Source organism: Oncorhynchus nerka, linkage group LG20 (genome assembly GCF_034236695.1).
Source record: "Oncorhynchus nerka isolate Pitt River linkage group LG20, Oner_Uvic_2.0, whole genome shotgun sequence".
Taxonomy (NCBI): domain Eukaryota; kingdom Metazoa; phylum Chordata; class Actinopteri; order Salmoniformes; family Salmonidae; genus Oncorhynchus; species Oncorhynchus nerka.
This window is the reverse complement of record NC_088415.1, coordinates 42,926,798-42,945,940: the sequence shown is the minus strand read 5'-3', so window position 1 is coordinate 42,945,940 and position 19,143 is coordinate 42,926,798. Positions and strand designations below refer to the sequence as shown.

At 40.9% G+C, this 19,143-nt stretch overlaps 1 protein-coding gene across 1 annotated transcript; it reads right to left on the bottom strand.

Annotated features, from left to right (window-relative positions):
- Window positions 1-14,221: 14,221 nt before the first annotated feature.
- On the bottom strand, window positions 14,222-18,523 carry LOC115102681 (translocon-associated protein subunit delta-like). The gene is made up of 6 exons (XM_029622875.2): window positions 18,375-18,523; window positions 16,548-16,666; window positions 16,395-16,469; window positions 16,165-16,254; window positions 15,545-15,610; window positions 14,222-15,081 (listed from the first exon to the last, which is right to left on the bottom strand). Exons 1-6 carry the CDS (start codon window positions 18,421-18,423, stop codon window positions 14,977-14,979), a joined length of 504 nt encoding a protein of 167 aa, XP_029478735.1. The 5' UTR covers window positions 18,424-18,523; the 3' UTR covers window positions 14,222-14,976.
- Between the last annotated feature and the right edge of the window lie 620 nt (window positions 18,524-19,143).

Below are 19,143 nucleotides of genomic sequence, written 5' to 3'. Positions count from 1 at the left end.
GAAGCTGACAATGTGCTTACAGTTGTGCAAATCTAGCCTTGTGTTTTGCTCCTTGAGTGTAAGGTTTTGCTAATTGTGGGAAAAGTTCAATTTTAGTGTGTAAGCAATCGTAAAAAACTGTAATATAAGGAATTGAAATGATTTATACTTGTACTTTTGATACTTACGTATATTTTAGCAATTACATTTAGTTTTGATACTTAAGTATATTAAGAACCAAATACTTTTAGACTTTTACTCAAGTAGTGTTTTACTGGGTGACTTTCACTTTAACTTGAGTAATTTTCTATTAAGGTACAGTGTATCTTTACTTTTACTCAAGGGTACTTTTTCCACCACTGTCAAGGTGTATCTAGAGTCTTGTCTGTCAGAACAGCTGCAAATATTATTTGGGGAGTTTTTTTCTTTCCAGGAAATTTTCTCACATCACAGGCATTTGCAGCGCCTATATTTATGACTATAATTGAACTACAACTGTTTGCATCTTCATCAGTCACACTCCAAATATAGTCAGACGTTCTTTTATAATGTTGGATATCAACAAAAAATGTTTATGTGAATATTTTTGAAAGGAGTTTGTATGTGCATTCTTTTTATTATCGCTTGAGGTTATTTTGTTAAGCGGCCAATAGAATTGGGGTGAGAGTTTATCACTTAACACCCACATGTTGTTGCCATGGTTATGGAGTGTTTTTAGGCTTGTCTTTTCCCTGCTCATTGAAGATCCTGTGATTTGTCCAACATGGTATAAACAGACATGTGGTCCTGAGAGAAAAACAAGTGATATATTTTTTATTAGCGCTCTTGTCTTTCTTTTGAAGTTTTTTTTACAGGTTTTATGGGCAACAACGTTCTGAGCAAAATATCTCGTGCACTTTACAATGGCAGTTCACAGACACTGAAAAATAGAATGTTAGTACTTCTGGGTCTTTTGAAATGTGTATCTAAACGAACAATGGCTGTGTCATGGTGCTTTGACCCTTGGGCGTGAGAGAGGGAGAAACTCTATAATGATTTACAAGGAGGGAATAGATGGATGTTTTCAAATAAAGGACAAAAAATAGGTATGCCCTTAGATGGTTCGCACTTATCAGGCAATTGACCTCTGTAGAAAAGAGGATTATAAGGAAACCCAAACACTGAATTTCTATTGATTTCATTTTTATTTCACCTTTATTTAACCAGGTAAGCCAGTTGAGAACAAGTTCTCATTTATAACTGCGACCTGGCCAAGATAAAGCAAAGCAGTGCGACAAAAACAACAACACAGAGTTACACATGGGATAAACAAACGTACAGTCAATAACACTATAGAAATATCTGTATACAGTGTGTGCAAATGAAGTGAGGAGGTAAGGCAATAAATAGGCCAATGGTGGCGAAGTAATTACATTTGAGCAATTAACACTGGAGTGATAGATGTGCAGATGAGGATGTGCAAGTAGAAATACTGGAGTGCAGAAGAGCAGATAAACATAAACAAATATGGGGATGAGGTAGGTAGTTGGTTGGATGGGCTATTTACAGATGGGCTGTGTACACCTGCAGCGATCGGTAAGCTGCTCTGACAGCTGACGCTTAAAGTTAGTGAGGGAGAAATAAGTCTGCAACGTCAGTGATTTTTGCAGTTCGTTCCAGTCATTGGCAGCAGAGAACTGGAAGGAAAGGCAGCCAAAAGAGGTGTTGACTTTGGGGATGACCAGTGAAATACACTTGCTGGAGCGCATGCTACGGGTGGGTGTTGCTGTAGTGACCAGTGAGTTGGGATAAGGTGGAGCTTTACCTAGCAAAGATTTATAGATGACCTGGAGCCAGTGGGTTTGGTGATGAATATGTAGCGAGGACCAGCCAACGAGAGCATACAGGTCGCAGTGTTGTGTAGTATATGGGGCTTTGGTGACAAAGCGGATGGCACTGTGATAGACTGCATCCAATTTTCTGAGTAGAATGTTGGAGGCTATTTTGTTACTGACATCTCGAAGTCAAGGATCGGTAGGATAGTAAGTTTTACGAGAGTATGTTTGGCATAGGAAGCCGATTATAGATTTAACTTTGGATTGGAGATGCTTAATGTGAGTCTGGAAAGAGAGTTTACAGTCTAGCCATACACCCAGGTATTTATAGTTGTCTACATATTCTAAGTCAGAACCGTCCAGAGTAGTGATGCTAGTCGGGCGGGCGGGTGCGGGCAGCGATGGGTTGAAGAGCATGCATTTAGTTTTACTAGCCTACAATGATAGCCTACAACGACAGAGGGAAGCTGAGAAAGAAAGGGAGGGAAAGAGCGGGAAGGAAAAAGGAGATGCGAGAGAAGAAAAGTAAAACATTGGCGAACTCCGGTTGATTTCACCCCACTTTTATTTTACAGAACAAAGGAAGATACAGTAAAGACATAGGTTGCTTCCCAAATGGCACTCTATCCCCTATAAAGTAAACTACTTTTGACCAGAGTCGGCTAATAGGATGCCATTAGGGACGGGCCCATACTGTAAGAGACATACTGTAAAACACTTCCCATAGATCAATGATGGGCATTACTGCAGAAGAACCATCCATTATTCTCAATACAACATCAGTGTGTGGTATTCCGCTAGGGGTGATACTGTACTATATCAAATCCAAAGACATGTCTGACACTCTAACTCTTCTATTATAATTTATGATTTATTACACTGTTATGTTTAGCAACTAAAACCCTCCTCAAAACTGTCTGAAATGACAACCTGGACTCGGGGGTAGACGTAACATAGTAATTGAAAATCAGGGACACTCAAATTAGTGTGATATGTTACATTTGGTATGGTATGTCATCATTTGTGGATGTCCATTTTGTATTTATTTATTTATTTTATTTAACCTTTATTTAATTAACCAGGTAGGCAAGTTGAGAACAAGTTCTCATTTACAATTGCGACCTGGCCAAGATAAAGCAAAGCAGTTCGACACAAACATCGACACAGAGTTACACATGGAGTAAAACAAACATACAGTCAATAATACAGTATAAACAAGTCTATATACGATGTGAGCAAATGAGGTGAGATAAGGGAGGTAAAGGCAAAAAAAAGGCCATGGTGGCAAAGTAAATACAAAATAGCAAGTAAAACACTGGAATGGTAGATTTGCAGTGGAAGAATGTGCAAAGTAGAAATAAAAATAATGGGGTGCAAAGGAGCAAAATAAATTAATTAATTAATTAAATACAGTGTAGGGAAAGAGGTAGTTGTTTGGGCTAAATTATAGGTGGGCTATGTACAGGTGCAGTAATCTTTGAGCTGCTCTGACAGTTGGTGCTTAAAGCTAGTGAGGGAGATAAGTGTTTCCAGTTTCAGAGATTTTTGTAGTTCGTTCCAGTCATTGGCAGCAGAGAACTGGAAGGAGAGGCGGCCAAAGAAAGAATTGGTTTTGGGGGTGACTAGAGAGATATACCTGCTGGAGCGTGTGCTACAGGTGGGAGATGCTATGGTGACCAGCGAGCTGAGATAGGGGGGGACTTTACCTAGCAGGGTCTTGTAGATGACATGGAGCCAGTGGGTATGGCGACGAGTATGAAGTGAGGGCCAGCCAACGAGAGCGTACAGGTCGCAATGGTGGGTAGCATATGGGGCTTTGGTGACAAAACGGATTGCACTGTGATAGACTGCATCAAATTTGTTGAGTAGGGTATTGGAGGCTATTTTGTAAATGACATCGCCGAAGTCGAGGATTGGTAGGATGGTCAGTTTTACAAGGGTATGTTTGGCAGCATGGGTGAAGGATGCTTTGTTGCGAAAAAAGGAAGCCAATTCTAGATTTAACTTTGGATTGGAGATGTTTGATATGGGTCTGGAAGGAGAGTTTACAGTCTAACCAGACACCTAAGTATTTGTAGTTGTTCACGTATTCTAAGTCAGAGCCGTCCAGAGTAGTGATGTTGGACAGGCGGGCAGGTGCAGGTAGCGATCGGTTGAAGAGCATGCATTTAGTTTTACTTGTATTTAAGAGCAATTGGAGGCCACGGAAGGAGAGTTGTATGACATTGAAGCTTGCCTGGAGGGTTGTTAACACAGTGTCCAAAGAAGGGCCAGAAGTATACAGAATGGTGTCGTCTGCGTAGAGGTGGATCAGAGACTCACCAGCAGCAAGAGCGACATCATTGATGTATACAGAGAAGAGAGTCGGTCCAAGAATTGAACCCTGTGGCATCCCCATAGAGACTGCCAGAGGTCCGGACAGCAGACCCTCCGATTTGACACACTGAACTCTATCAGAAAAGTAGTTGGTGAACCAGGCGAGGCAATCATTTGAGAAACAAAGGCTGTCGAGTCTGCCGATGAGGATGTGGTGATTGACAGAGTTGAAAGCCTTGGCCAGATCAATGAATACGGCTGCACAGTAATGTTTCTTATCGATGGCGGTTAAGATATCGTTTAGGACTTTGAGCATGGCTGAGGTGCACCCATGACCAGCTCTGAAACCAGATTGCATAGCAGAGAAGGTATGGTGAGATTCGAAATGGTCGGTAATCTGTTTGTTGTCTTGGCTTTCGAAGACCTTAGAAAGGCATGGTAGGATAGATATAGGTCTGTAACAGTTTGGGTCAAGAGTGTCCCCCCCTTTGAAGAGGGGGATGACCGCAGCTGCTTTCCAATCTTTGGGAATCTCAGACGACACGAAAGAGAGGTTGAACAGGCTAGTAATAGGGGTGGCAACAATTTCGGCAGATAATTTTAGAAAGAAGGGGTCCAGATTGTCTAGCCCAGCTGATTTGTAGGGGTCCAGATTTTCCAGCTCTTTCAGAACATCAGCTGAACGGATTTGGGAGAAGGAGAAATGGGGAAGGCTTGGGCGAGTTGCTGTGGGGGGTGCAGTGCTGTTGACTGGAGTAGGAGTAGCCAGGTGGAAAGCATGGCCAGCCGTAGAAAAATGCTTTTTGAAATTCTCAATTATGGTGGATTTATCAGTGGTGACAGTGTTTCCTATCTTCAGTGCAGTGGGCAGCTGGGAGGAGGTGTTCTTATTCTCCATGGACTTTACAGTGTCCCAGAACATTTTTGAGTTAGTGTTGCAGGAAGCAAATTTCTGCATGAAAAAGCTAGCCTTGGCTCTTCTAACTGCCTGTGTATAATGGTTTCTAGCTTTCCTGATCCTGGCTTCCCTTGTATGATATGTTATGAATTCCAATTCGTATGATTTGTTACGAATTGAAATTCGTACAATATATTAAGAATTTTCAATATGTATGATGAGCAACAACAGTGAATCCTCTATTCATCCAGTATGCAGTGTCTCCCTGGCCCTGTGGAAACTGACGCCCACCCAATCGGCCCCTAGTAGCGGAGCACCTATGTTATGAATTCCAATTGGTTGTGGATAACATTAGCTAGGTGGATAGGTCACTAAGGCTACCTAGGTGGCTAACATTAGCTAGGTTAAAGGTTATAGGCTTAGGTTAAGTTTAGGGTTAAGGTGAGGGTTAAGATTAAGGTTAGGAGTTGGGTTAAAGGGTTAATGTTAGGGGATGGGTTAGCTAACATGCTAAGTAGTTGGAAAGTAATTCAAAAGTAGTAAGTAGTTGCACATTTTCTAAAGTTGTCTGTTGAGATTTGAACACGCAACCTTCGGGTTGCTAGACATTCACATTATATGCCTACCCACCAACTTTCCTACTTTCGTTTATACATTAACTAATCTTCTGTAATATTTAACCACATCAAATATAACATGTCATACTAATTTGAGTGTCCCGGATTTTTGTTTACTATGTTATGTCTTGTCTATGAGACGAGCTTGGAACTAAAGATGGTCCATGTTAAAACAAATATACTGTATGTGTTAAGGCAGTAAATATCATAGAGAAAATGTTTATCTTTCAGAGGGTTAAACTGTTATGTTTAACTCTTCAGCAACTAAAACCCTCCTCCAAACTGAAGGGCCTCAACAAAGGTTAGTGTCTGCCTGCCCGCATGCCTGTCTGTCTGTAGAAAACAGCTGGTCTGGTTCAGTAGCTACTTCCTGTGAGAATAATTTGCGTGACGCCAGTTTCCACTCTGCTGAGTCCTGCTAAGCTCCTTTGGTGTCTGCAGCCCAGAGCCCCAGCCCGGTGCTGTGTGTGTGTGTGTGTGTGTGTGTGTGTGTGTGTGTGTGTGTGTGTGTGTGTGTGTGTGTGTGTGTGTGTGTGTGTGTGTGTGTGTGTGTGTGTGTGTGTGTGTGTGTGTGTGTGTGTGTGTGTGTGTGTGTGTGTGTGTGTGTGTGTGTGTTGGCACAAAGGCCCTCAGAGCAGAGCCTGTTTCACACCTCTAACAAATAAGTTTTCCTCTGCCTGATGGAGCAGACACAGCTACAGTACACTACAACCCCATTAACACACTCTTAATCCTAACCCCACACTCTAGTCCAAATCCTAGACACTGAGCCAGAGATGGACTAGCAAACTGGCAATTCCTTTTCAACAGTTATAAGTGCACTGAAGCAATGTTTATACCAAAGTCAGAATAAAAGATGAGTCTGAATAAAATAAACATGAGTATCAACATCTTCAGTCCACTGATAGTTGTTGAAAAGAAAATGCCAGCCTCTGACTCTGTGGGTTTGTTTGCTAGTCCACACTGGCTCAGTGTGTAAGATTTAGACTAGGGTGTACTGTCTGTTTTTTCCATTTATTTCTCTATCATTATCTGTCATTGCTGTAAAAGGAATATATATGCCTGACATCACACAGACCCACTACTACAGTACATTACATCCACTCAAACACTGAACGTGTTAAGGTTTTCTTCCAGGGAAGGAGAGGAGGACCAAAATGCAGCGTGGTTATTTGTATACATCTTTAATAAAGATGAAAACACAAACAGTATACAAAAACAATAAACATGAAAAAACCTAAACAGCCTATCTGGTGCAAACAAACACAGAGACAGGAACAATCACCCACGAAATACTCAAAGAATATGGCTGCCTAAATATGGTTCCCAATCAGAGACAACAATAAACACCTGCCTCTGATTGAGAACCACTCCAGACAGCCATAGACTATTCTAGATAACCCCACTATACCACAATCCCAATACCTACTAAAACCCCAAGACAAAACACACCACATAATAAACCCATGTCACACCCTGGCCTGACCAAAATAATAAAGAAAACACAAAATACTAAGACCAGGGCGTGACAGAACGAGAGACAGGATTTGAATTTTCAACTACTATCAGCGCAGTGAAGTGATGCTGACACCCCTCATGTGAAGAAATTATGACCACACATTATTTGTTTAGGGAGACTATAATTTTCAACAAGAAAAATAACTCAATTGATCAACAAATCTAGCCTCACGAAAGTACAGTATTAATTTAACAAAGAAAGAAAAAAAGACTAAAATGATGTACTCTAAACCTTTCCCAGTGAGCAAAACAGGTTGTAATGACAATTTCAACCATTTTTCAAACCAGTTCTGCTTCTAAACATGTTATATTCATAGGCGCCTGAGCAATGGAGCAAACAGAGCAGCTGTAACCCCACTTTCAAAGGGTGCAAACGTATGCTTTTTTACTAGACAATTGTCATGATCCATTGGGTAATTCGTCATTTTCAATGATTAGTCATGTTTTGAGCTAGTCTGTATTAAAATAGATCTCCATTTTAAATATATAACAATTAACAGATTGTAGGTATATTTAGCACCCTCGTCACCTCAAGATGAATGTTTTTTTCGACCACTAGAATTTTGGTTCAGTGCAGTTGGAAAGCAATAGTTACACCACACCACTTGTGTGTAAAATCAAAAGGCACCTGCAAAATCTATTTTGTTGCGCTGTTGTTACATTTGTATCTGTTGTTTCGTGTCCAATGGTGTTTACGTATCATTTGCATGCACCACGAGCAAATGCATTGTAATCATTTCACTTTGCCTGTAAGAACCATGACGCGCATTGGGCATGTCTGATTAGGCTTATCTGTAATCTTGGTTATGCAGAAGTTCAATTCTGTCGCGAATGTTTGTCATTTCCTCTTTATCTGTCCACGAGAGATTTGCAGATAGACTAGGTGTAAGAGGGTTGGACCAGTAGCAGAAAGTGTTTATCTCCCCATGTCGCTCCGGCGCTCGACCTCGACTAGTTAACTAACCTCCGGCCCTGGCAACCATGAATACACACGCCTGCTCCCTATCATTACGCACACCTGGGCATCATTATTTCCTTGATTACTCTCTCTTTATTTAGCCCTCAGTAGCCATCAGTCACAATGTAGTATTGATTTTATTCACGTTCTGTACACTTCTCATGTTGTGTTTAGCTGCATTTATCATGATTAAACTCACCTTCTGCACCTGACTCCCGGTGTATACATTACATCCCAAGCTGTTTACATGAATTTAACACCATTCCATTTTTTTTTGCCACCTATTTTCCCAACTTCAATCAGTTAAATCACATTGTTAAAATGTTTTCATTAAGTTACTAAAGTAACAGTCCTGGCTGAGACCCATATGCAAGTGCACCACGGCCACTTCGCAGTTACAATATAGCCAACGTTTTATCTGTATGCTCCTATTTTGCAAAAGAAAAAGCACAGGCTATTTGTATCTCACAATTTATAACGTTATTGCATCAAATGTGTATGCTGCTTAATATATATATTTTTTAAAGGTAATGGCGACAGCGCTTCAAACAATGGCGCCCAAAAAAGTAAATGTCAGAGGAAAAGCGGAGTGTCAATTAATGCACTTGATGAGATAACACTTTTGTTATTCCTCATACTTTGCATGATAATTCAGTTTCTTCCTGATTTGTTGTCAAATATGTAGCTTACTAACTGTGGTTGTTGTTCAAAAGGTCACTATTGGACAGAATTACAATTTATGACAAGATTTGTTCAAATGTAAAACCCTTTTATTTTCTTTCGTCATAAAAAGACACGATTCTCAAATATGCAGGCTGTATATGAGTAGCTTCCAAAAACAAGTAGCCTTTATGAAGTACAAAATGTGGATATCCCTGCTCTAGCCCAAACATTCAAATATGAGCCATATTACTGGAGCTACATTTTATTCTTTCTATTGCAGATTCGGGTCTTAATTTACGGGTATATATAGCTTCCCCCAAAAATGCTAATTTGATAATGATATTGATTAATTAATAATATGTTAGTAATATTATTTTTATGTGAACATAATTACCCAATTGAAATGCAAAACTCCGGTGTGGACTTTCAAGTTGACAGTTATTGTTCATTGCTCGAACAGAGAACACTGCCATATTGACAAAAACGATTGTTAAAATGTAAATAAAAGTTCACGTTTGTAATTGTACTACATTATTGTGATCGCATTATTTGTGACAAAAAGATGAAAACTTAATGTGCAATTTAACTATGCTTTTTCTTAACCTACCAAGTCCAAACTCAAATTCAAATCCTTAATTGAGTAAAACTATATTATTCCTCCCATTTTCGATTTAATTTCCTGATTGTCATGTGTTATCCTGGCCACATTCTTAATAGTTTTGCCTGTCAATCGATCACTATTGGTGGGATTTTCATGGAAGGGAGTAGATTAGTAATCTAGTCATTAAAACACTTTTCAATATAATTTATTGCGTCAAAGCAGAAGCAAAATAGTTGTGTTCTGTTCATAAATATGGATTCCCCCTGTTAAGAAAGTGAAAACTTAATAAACGCAAACATTTTCTGGGCGAGGCGCCCATGGTTGTGATGACATCATTTTTACCATATTTCAACCAGTAATGACGTTATTTCAACCAACTGTTCCCACTGGGTTGCTCACGTGTTAAAGTGACCTCTTGATATACAGTACTGTAAATAGGTCAACTGACTGCGGAGGACAAATATAGGTGGTATTAGTCCAAGGTGTGAGTCCCAAATGTAACCCTATTCACAATATAAAGCACTTCTATTCCCTATATAGTGCACTACATTTGACCAGGGCCCATATGGCTCTGGTCAAAAGTAGTGCACTAAATAGAGAATAGAAGTGCCAGTCTGAACAACGACTATAGGTTGATGGTGTTAGTCAAAGAGGTCCTAGCAACGCCACTGAGGGGCATTAGATAGAGAGCAGGGAGGCAGAAAGGAAGGGTTAGCCATGTCAGTATGTATGCATCAGTCCAAGGCTTTGACGTTACCCTTCCTAGTCACACCATAGCACAGGAACAAGCTTGGTGATAAGGGAGTGTCTTTCATGCATACTGTCTCACACATGCATATGCACAGAGGCACGCACACAAGCGCACGCCCGCAAACACACACACCGCGTGTTATTTCAGAGTTACTCCAGAAGAGGATGCTTCTGAACTATTTTGTTGTTTAAAGCAGTTGAAGAAAATATAGATATGAGAAAGCTCATGTGTACTTTGTACATTGTTTAGGTATACAGGAGAGTGTACTGTATATCGTGTTACCTGGACTAAGTACAGAGTTGACATAATTCGCTTGGACAGAGGGAGTTACAGTTACTGTGTTCTCATAAACCAGTGAGGTTTCAACAATAGGCCTATCCCATACGATAAGTCATATATACAGTATATATACAATATAATACTCACTGTCACACTGTCTGGTTCACAGCAAAAAAATCACTTATATAGAAATGATTCCTTGAAATCCATAGATAAGCCCAGACTAGACACTGCTACTGTATAGAGACCAGACTCTGCCATAGAGGCAAATTGATCATTCACAATGTGTCATGAACGAAGGAAAAAGTTGAGTAGCATAAAAGATAACACACAAAGTACAAAATGAGTGTTTAATCTACAAGTAATCCGCAGACCAACCTATGAGATGATGGTGTTTCAGCTGGAGAGAGTGGGAGTGTAAGACCTGCAGCACACAGCTGCCACACGCTGTCCAGTCGGGAGTACTGCAAATAACTGATGAAAATCAACTTTTAATGAAACCGACTCTACAGTGAATCAGTGGAGGCTGCTGAGGGGAAGACGACTCATAATAATGGCTGGAATGGAATAAATTGAGTGGTATAAACTACATGGAAACCACGTCTTTGACGTGTATGATACCATTCCCATTGACTCCATTCCAGCCATTAATATGAGACGTGCTCCGCTCAGCAGGCTCCACTTAAATGTTGACCTAAAATAAATACATGACTTTCTTAGAAGACAGTTGAGAACGAACCAGCCTGCCAGATTTGACAGCAGAGAGAGAGAGAAAGATTTGCAACAGCCACTTAAAATCAGACTCCTTCCTCAGCCAGTCTTGAAATGTAGAGCATGCTGTCTCCTCCACCATCAAGGCATACCACGGTGTGACAGTTATTCCCCTGAGCTTTCCCCTGCAATACTGAAATAACCACTGGTTCCATTAAGTGGTTGTGTCCTAAACAACACTCTTTTCTCTTCTTAGTGTACTACGTTTGACCAGGTATTGCACTATACAGGACATAATGTACCTTTTGGGACACAGACAGGGTTTCTAGCCTCCTTATAGGCATGCATGTGAACCTGTTCACAGCAATAGGAGGGCTAAATGATGCAGGAATTTATGGATAAGTTTACCTTATAATACCACCCAAAGGTGCGAGGAGATGCTGAGTATGGAGAAGAATAGGTTGCTAAAGAAGACATCATTAAGGAAAAACTATTCATGAGAATTTCTTTCCAGAATTTGTGGTATACATTGAAGCGATTACCTACAGGTAACTGACAAAATAAAGGAAACACCAACATAAAGTATCTTTAGGGCGTTGGGCCACCATGAGCCAGATCAGCTTCAATGCACCTTGGCATAGATTCTACAAGTGTCTGAAACTGTATTGGAGGGATGCAACAATATTCTTCCACGAGAAATTCCTTCATTTGGTGTTTTTTTAATGGTGGTGGTAAACACTACCTCAGGAATTGCTGCCACTCCATAATCTCCTATACGTGTTCAATTGGGTTGAGATCTGGTGACTGAGACAGACATGGTTTACATTGTTTTCATGCTTGTCAAACCATTCAGTGACCTGTGGATGGGGGCATTGTCATCCTATGGGCCATGTTAGCCAAGATAATGGCCGGCCCAGCATTTTTATTCAACACCCTGATGGGGTGTTAATTGATGAATTAACTCAGGAACCACACATGTGAAAGCACCTGCTTTCAATATATATTTGTATCTCTCATATAATCAAGTGTTTCCATTATTTTGGCAGATACCTGTATATAGTGCAGTGCAATACTTTTGACCAGAGCCCTATAGAGTGCCATTTGGGCCACAACTATGATAAAAGCCTATACAGTTTAAGAGACATCCTATGTAATGTAGCAGGAAACACATCCCTCAATATCCTCGCCACTAAGGTCATGCTCTACTTCAGGGGTCTTCAACAGGCAGACTGTGGGATTTTATGTTTTTCAAATACTATATTAGTATATTACATTTATATTACATTTATTCAGAAATGTGGGTTTTTGAAAACTCTGGGCTTCTTGCGATCAATTTGCAGTTTACAAATGATATATACAGTGGGCCAAAAAAGTATTTAGTCAGCCACCAATTGTGCAAGTTCTCCCACTTAAAAAGATGAGAGAGGCTTGTAATTTTCATCATAGGTACACTTCAACTATGACAGACAAAACAAGATTTTTTTTCTCCAGAAAATCACATTTTAGGATTTTTAATTAATCTATTTGCAAATTATGGTGGAAAATAAGTATTTGGTCAATAACAAAAGTTTATCTCAATACTTTGTTATATACCCTTTGTTGGCAATGACAGAGGTCAAACGTTTTCTGTAAGTCTTCAAAAGGTTTTCACACACTGTTGCTGGTATTTTGGCCCATTCCTCCACGCAGATCTCCCCTAGAGCAGTGATGTTTTGGGGCTGTTGCTGGGCAACACGGACTTTCAACTCCCGCCAAAGATTTTCTATGGGGTTGAGATCTGGAGACTGGCTAGGCCACTCCAGGACCTTGAAATGCTTCTTACGAAGCCACTCCTTCATTGCCCGGGCGGTGTGTTTGGGATCATTGTCATGCTGAAAGACCCAGCCATGTTTCATCTTCAATGCCCTTGCTGATGGAAGGAGGTTTTCACTCAAAATCTCACGATACATGGCCCCATTCATTCTTTCCTTTACACGGATCAGTCGTCCTGGTCCCTTTGCAGAAAAACAGCCCCAAAGCATGATGTTTCCACCCCAATGCTTCACAGTAGGTATGGTGTTCTTTGGATGCAACTCAGCATTCTTTGTCCTCCAAACACGACGAGTTGAGTTTTTACCAAAAAGTTATATTTTGGTTTCATCTGACTATATGACATTCTCCCAATCTTCTTCTGGATCATCCAAATGCTCTCTAGCAAGCTTCAGACGGGCCTGGACATGTACTGGCTTAAGCAGGGGGACACGTCTGGCACTGCAGGACTTGAGTCCCTGGCGGTGTAGTGTGTTACGGATGGTAGGCTTTGTTACTTTGGTCCCAGCTCTCTGCAGGTCATTCACTAGGTCCCCCCGTGTGGTTCTGGGATTTTTGCTCACCGTTCTTGTGATCATTTTGACCCCACGGGGTGAGATCTTGCGTGGAGCCCCAGACCGAGGGAGATTATCAGTGGTCTTGTATGTCTTCCATTTCCTAATAATTGCTCCCACAGTTGATTTCTTCAAACCAAGCTGCTTACCTATTGCAGATTCAGTCTTCCCAGCCTGGTGCAGGTCTACAATTTTGTTTCTGGTTTGGTTCTGAGTTTGGAGTGTGACTGTTTGAGGTTGTGGACAGGTGTCTTTTATACTGATAACAAGTGCAAACAGGTGCCATTAATACAGGTAACGAGTGGAGGACAGAGGAGCCTCTTAAAGAAGTTACAGGTCTGTGAGAGCCAGAAATCTTGCTTGTAGGTGACCAAATACTTATTTTCCACCATCATTTGCAAATAAATTCATTAAAAATCCTACAATGTGATTTTCTGGATATATTTTTCTCATTTTGTCTGTCATAGTTGAAGTATACCTATGATAAAAAATTACAGGCCTCTCATTTTAAGTGGGAGAACTTGCACGATTGGTGGCTGACTAAATACTTTTTTGCCCCACTGTAGTTATGATCCGGCTCCTCAACCATTTGCTCAAGAAAAAAATTGTCCCACAGCTGAATGTAGTTGGAACCCCTGCTCTATTTCATACTCTAGTAGTAACTTATTTTAGTTTGATGCATTGTAGTGTGGCCTTGGATAATGTTTTGCCCCTAGATCTAGATGTGTGCAGCATAATGGACACACAGTAGGAGAAAAGCAAACCATTTATTCATTTGACCACAAAGCAAAAATAAATCACCAATACTTGAATATTTGGCCTCTTCAGCGAGCCAGTGCAACAGTTCCATGTACTGTCGGTAAGACACAGCCAGTCAGCAACTGCCAAGTCCACAGTGGCAGCCGACTCTTAAACACCAGTGTCCGTATTCACAATATCTCAGCGTATGAGTTCTGATCTAGGGTCAGTATTGCTATTCAGATCATAATGAATAGAAAATGGGGGAACTGATCTTAGATCAGCACTCCTACTCAGACTCTTGTAGATACAGAACCAGTCATTTTAGACTGTGTAGAATCAGTACCAATAAAGGTCCTTCACAAGAAAGACCACAGAATGATGGACAGATACTCTTGTCTCTCAGAGGCCAAGTCCACCGGTAGGTAAACTATAAGCCTGAGGCTGTGAAAGGAAGTCAGTGTTGTCATATAGAAACAGTCCTTTAACTTTCAGGACCTGGGTTTGCTTTTGAACACAAAATTACTGTGCTCAATTCAGTTTGTGGGGTACATCGGGTTTGATTGAGGTGTGCAGTTTTGACCACAACTTGACACAATGCAATAGCTTCTTCTGCTTAAAAAAATGTAAATACAAAATATAAAACAACTAGTTTCACATCTAGAAATGGATGGTGGCAAATTGTTGCTCTGGATTGGTAGAAAAGTCACACCAGAATTCAACAGTATTTTAGAGATCCAGTTGCAGAGAATTGTGGGACTTGCAGTCCTTTATGCCTGGATGGTGCTTTTAGCATTGAAGGCCAGGTAGTAGAGCAGGATACCGATGAGAACAGCCATAACCTCAGTAGCCACCCACGGGCCATTCCATGCACCCTAGAAACAACAAGACAACGCAGCACCAGTTAGGAAGGAATCTCAGATGAGAATGAAAAACACTAAATACAAATGTTCCATCATGTGTGAAGACACATAGAAGGTGCAACACAATTAATAAAAGTAAACAACTGGAGACACCATTTTTGAAGACTGAGGTGATTGACAGAACAGTGCTACTTTAACTAGCAAAAACATGTCTGAGCTTTGTGTAACTAACATTTGCTAGCTAGATAAACATCTCAGCTAACTGTGGAAACAATTCACGTATTTCCAGTAAGTTTGTGACCCACTGCTTTTGCTACCAAATACTACACTGTCTCCAAAAATGGCAAGGTGCCTCCAGTAGTGTTCACTCTTCTGCCGTTTCTGACGTCTCCATTTTCTAAGCGTAATGCGTGTACTATAGACATGACTGTCTTTCATCGAGTATTCATTTGTTATTCTGTCTATGCTGACTCACCCTGTGATCCACATTGACAGAGAAGAGAGGCTGGATGGAGTCACTATCCTCATTGTTCCTCTGGGCCTAAAAAACAAACAAATATAAACACACACAATTGCATAAGGCAATAGGTCATATCTGACAGTATGCACAAATATTTTACTCTGGACTCACACTTGCATAGATAAACAACAATCAAGACATTGAGATCTCCCCTGGTGTTTGTATCTTTCAAACAGCATGCATGACCACTTATTGTTAGCCAATGTCAAAGCTTGCTAGCAAGAGCTGCCCTCTTACGATTGGAAATTGGAAATCGAAATTTGCATAAACTTGGGAAATGTGGAACTCTTGCTGTCTAGTCCCTGTCTCCTCCTGCCATTGAACATTACTGGTAGCTAGATCACTGATTATCTTGCCAAGTGTAAGTGATGCCGCATTCAAGACCACTAGGAACCTCTGAGTAAAAATGTGCTCACTTTTTTTTTTGCGTAGAGCTTCGTATTTGATGATTCTGATCATTTCCAAGCAGGAAACTAATCCTTCTACGAGTTTCCAAGTCAGACATTTCAGGGTTGTCTTGAACGTGGCAAAAGTCCCCAGTTACACTCATAGATGAATAGGAATGAAACGCCTACCTTGCGCAAAGAGCTATAGGACTCCTCATCAAAGAATTTGACCTGGTATGTACCTGAGCTAGCCTGTTTGTGGGGCATGCTCCAGGACACCTGAGAAACACAGAGAGACAGAGCGAAGACATGACAAACTAAGTCATAAACCCACAACATGTGCACAGAGGCTCAAGTGACTCTTGATAAGTGTATATTGGACATCCATAGTGTATGTCCACATCAGACCCATCTCTTACCTGGTACTTGCCAACATCCTGGCCTCTGGTCACAGGGAACTGTCTGCCATTGACGTCAGCATACAGAGCCACACTCTGTTGAAGAAAGATACACATTTAGAGCGTGATGAGAAAAAGAGAGGCGTGTCTGTCTGTCGTGTCTAACTACAGTACCTGGGCGCCATTGGTGCAGGCCAGGCTGAGCTCCACGATAAAGACAGACTCAGAGGAGATGACGGCATCAGAGGTGGTGTAGGCAGAGGGGGTGATCACAGGGTCTGAACAGCTCTCTCCTAAACAACATGGGCAGAAATGACATCAAGCAGTCTTTGCTTGCTATCTTAATGTGAAGGTACTGTTCATTTCTACTCTGAGAGCCAAGCTAGTGCATAACAAAATAATTGACTTAGCTAGCCAACTATCTGGTGGTGCAGATCGATAAAATCTGGAAAATTGGGTTGAATAGAATGGCTACTGTGGCTAGCCACCTAGCTATCCAACCTTGTTAGCTAACATTCACCTTCTTATCCAGCTATCCAAATATGGTGCATTTGGAAAGTACTCAGACCACTTGCCTTTCCCACATTTTGTTACGTTACAGCCTTATTCTAAAATTGATTAAATACATTTTTTTCCTCATCAATCTACACACAATACCCCACAATGACAAAGTAAAAACAGGTTTTTAGAAATGTCAGCAAATGTATTACAAATAAAAACAAATAAGTATATAACTATTCAGACCCTTTGTTATGAGACTTGAAAATGAGCTCAGGTGCATCCTGTTTCCATTGATCATCCTGTTTCTACTACTTGATTACCACCGGTGGTAAATTCAATTGATTGGACATGATTTGGAAAGGCACACACCTGTTTATATAAAGGTCCCACAGTTGACAGTGCATGTCAGAGCAAAAACCAAGCCACGAGGTCGAAGGAATTGTCTGTAGAGCGCAGAGACAGGATTGTGTCGAGGCACAGCTTTGGGGAGTGGTACCCAAAAATTTCTGCAGCACTGAAGGTCCCCAAGAACACAGTGGCCTCCATCATCCTTAAATGGAAGAAATTTGGAACCACCTTTCTAGAGCTGGCCGCCCAGCAAAACTGAGAAATCGGGGGAGAAGGGCCTTGGTCAGGGAGGTGACCAAGAACCCGATGGTCACTTGGACAGAACTCCAGAGTTCCTCTGTGGAGATAGGAGAACCTTCCAGAAGGACAACCATCTCTGCAGCACTCCACCAATCACACCTTTTATGGTAGAGTGGCCAGAAGGAAGCCACTACTCAGTAAAAAGGGACATGACAGCCAGCTTGTAATTTGCCAAAAGGCAAGAGAAACAAGATTCTCTGGCCTGAATGCCAAATCTGGAGGAAACCTGGCACCATCATGCTTTGGGGTTGTTTTTCAGCGGCAGGGAGACTAGTCAGGATCGGAGGGAAAGATTAACAGAGAAAGTACAGATATCCTTGACGAAAACCTGCTCCAGAACACTCAGGACCTCAGACTGGGGCGAATGTTCACCTTCCAACAGGACAACGACCCTAAGCACACAGCCAAGACAACACAGGAGTGGCTTCGGGACAAGTCTCAATGTCCTTGAGTGGTCCAGCCAGAGCCCGGACTGGAACCCAATCTAACATATCTGGAGACTTTAAAATAGCTGTGCAGCAACGCTCCCCATCCAATTTGACAGAGCATGAGAGGTTACACAGAGATGAAAGTGAGAAACTCCCAAGCTTGAAGCATCATCCAATACTCAAGGCTGTAATCCCTGCCAAAGGTACTTTAAAAAAAGTACTGAGTGAAGGTTCTGAATACTTTTGTAAATGTGATATTCCGTTTTTTTAAATACATTTTGCAAACATTTCTAAAAACTGTCATTATGGAGTATTGTGTAACGTTACAACTTGGAAAGTCAAGGGGTCTGAATACTTTCCAAATGCACTCTAGATTTCCTTGCCGCTAGCTAGTTACTGTTGCAATCTCTATGAAATTACTCACCTGTGCACAAGCAGACAAGAGCAAGAAACGCGGCTATTCTGATCATCATGGTTGATTTCTCAAAATGTCTTTAACACGACAAAGACTTCCGCAGCTAATAATTTCAGCAGCTGTTACAGACACGTCTTCCTTCAAAAAGTCTACGTCGGCTTTTAGACTAACGCACCGTATCAGCGCAATGCACTTTGGGAACGTGGCTGTGTTGACACGTCATCTCATGGAGACTATGAAATATATTTTATAGGCCAATTAGAATAAACTACACATTTCACAGTGTCTCACTTAAGTAAATAAGTCAAAAAACATACTTCATGGTGGTAAAAGTATATTCAATATAAAAGTACCATTCAAATATGGATGTAACAATATGAGATACGCATTTCTGGGTTATTTAATTCCAGGTAGCATAGCCTAAACGTGTTTCTAAGGGAGAGGGAGTTTATCACATCCAAGTTGGATTAAATAAAACCCAATTCCTGTTTGACTAACCCTCCTTTGCGTATTTCAGTCATTCCTAATCGTAACCTAAATCCTACTTCTACTGACAAGCAGTATTTGCACCCTACCTTTCATAACTCATATATTGTGTCTACAGGTATGTTTACTAGTTCCAAAATAACTGCCTGGATAAGTCCCGAATGGCACTCTATATAGTGCACTACTTTTTTGACTAATTGTGCACTATACAAGGAATAGGGTGCCATTTGGGAAGTATCCCTTAAATTTGCCTGCTTTGATGCCAATATGTTCCCTTGTTGCAGCATCTATT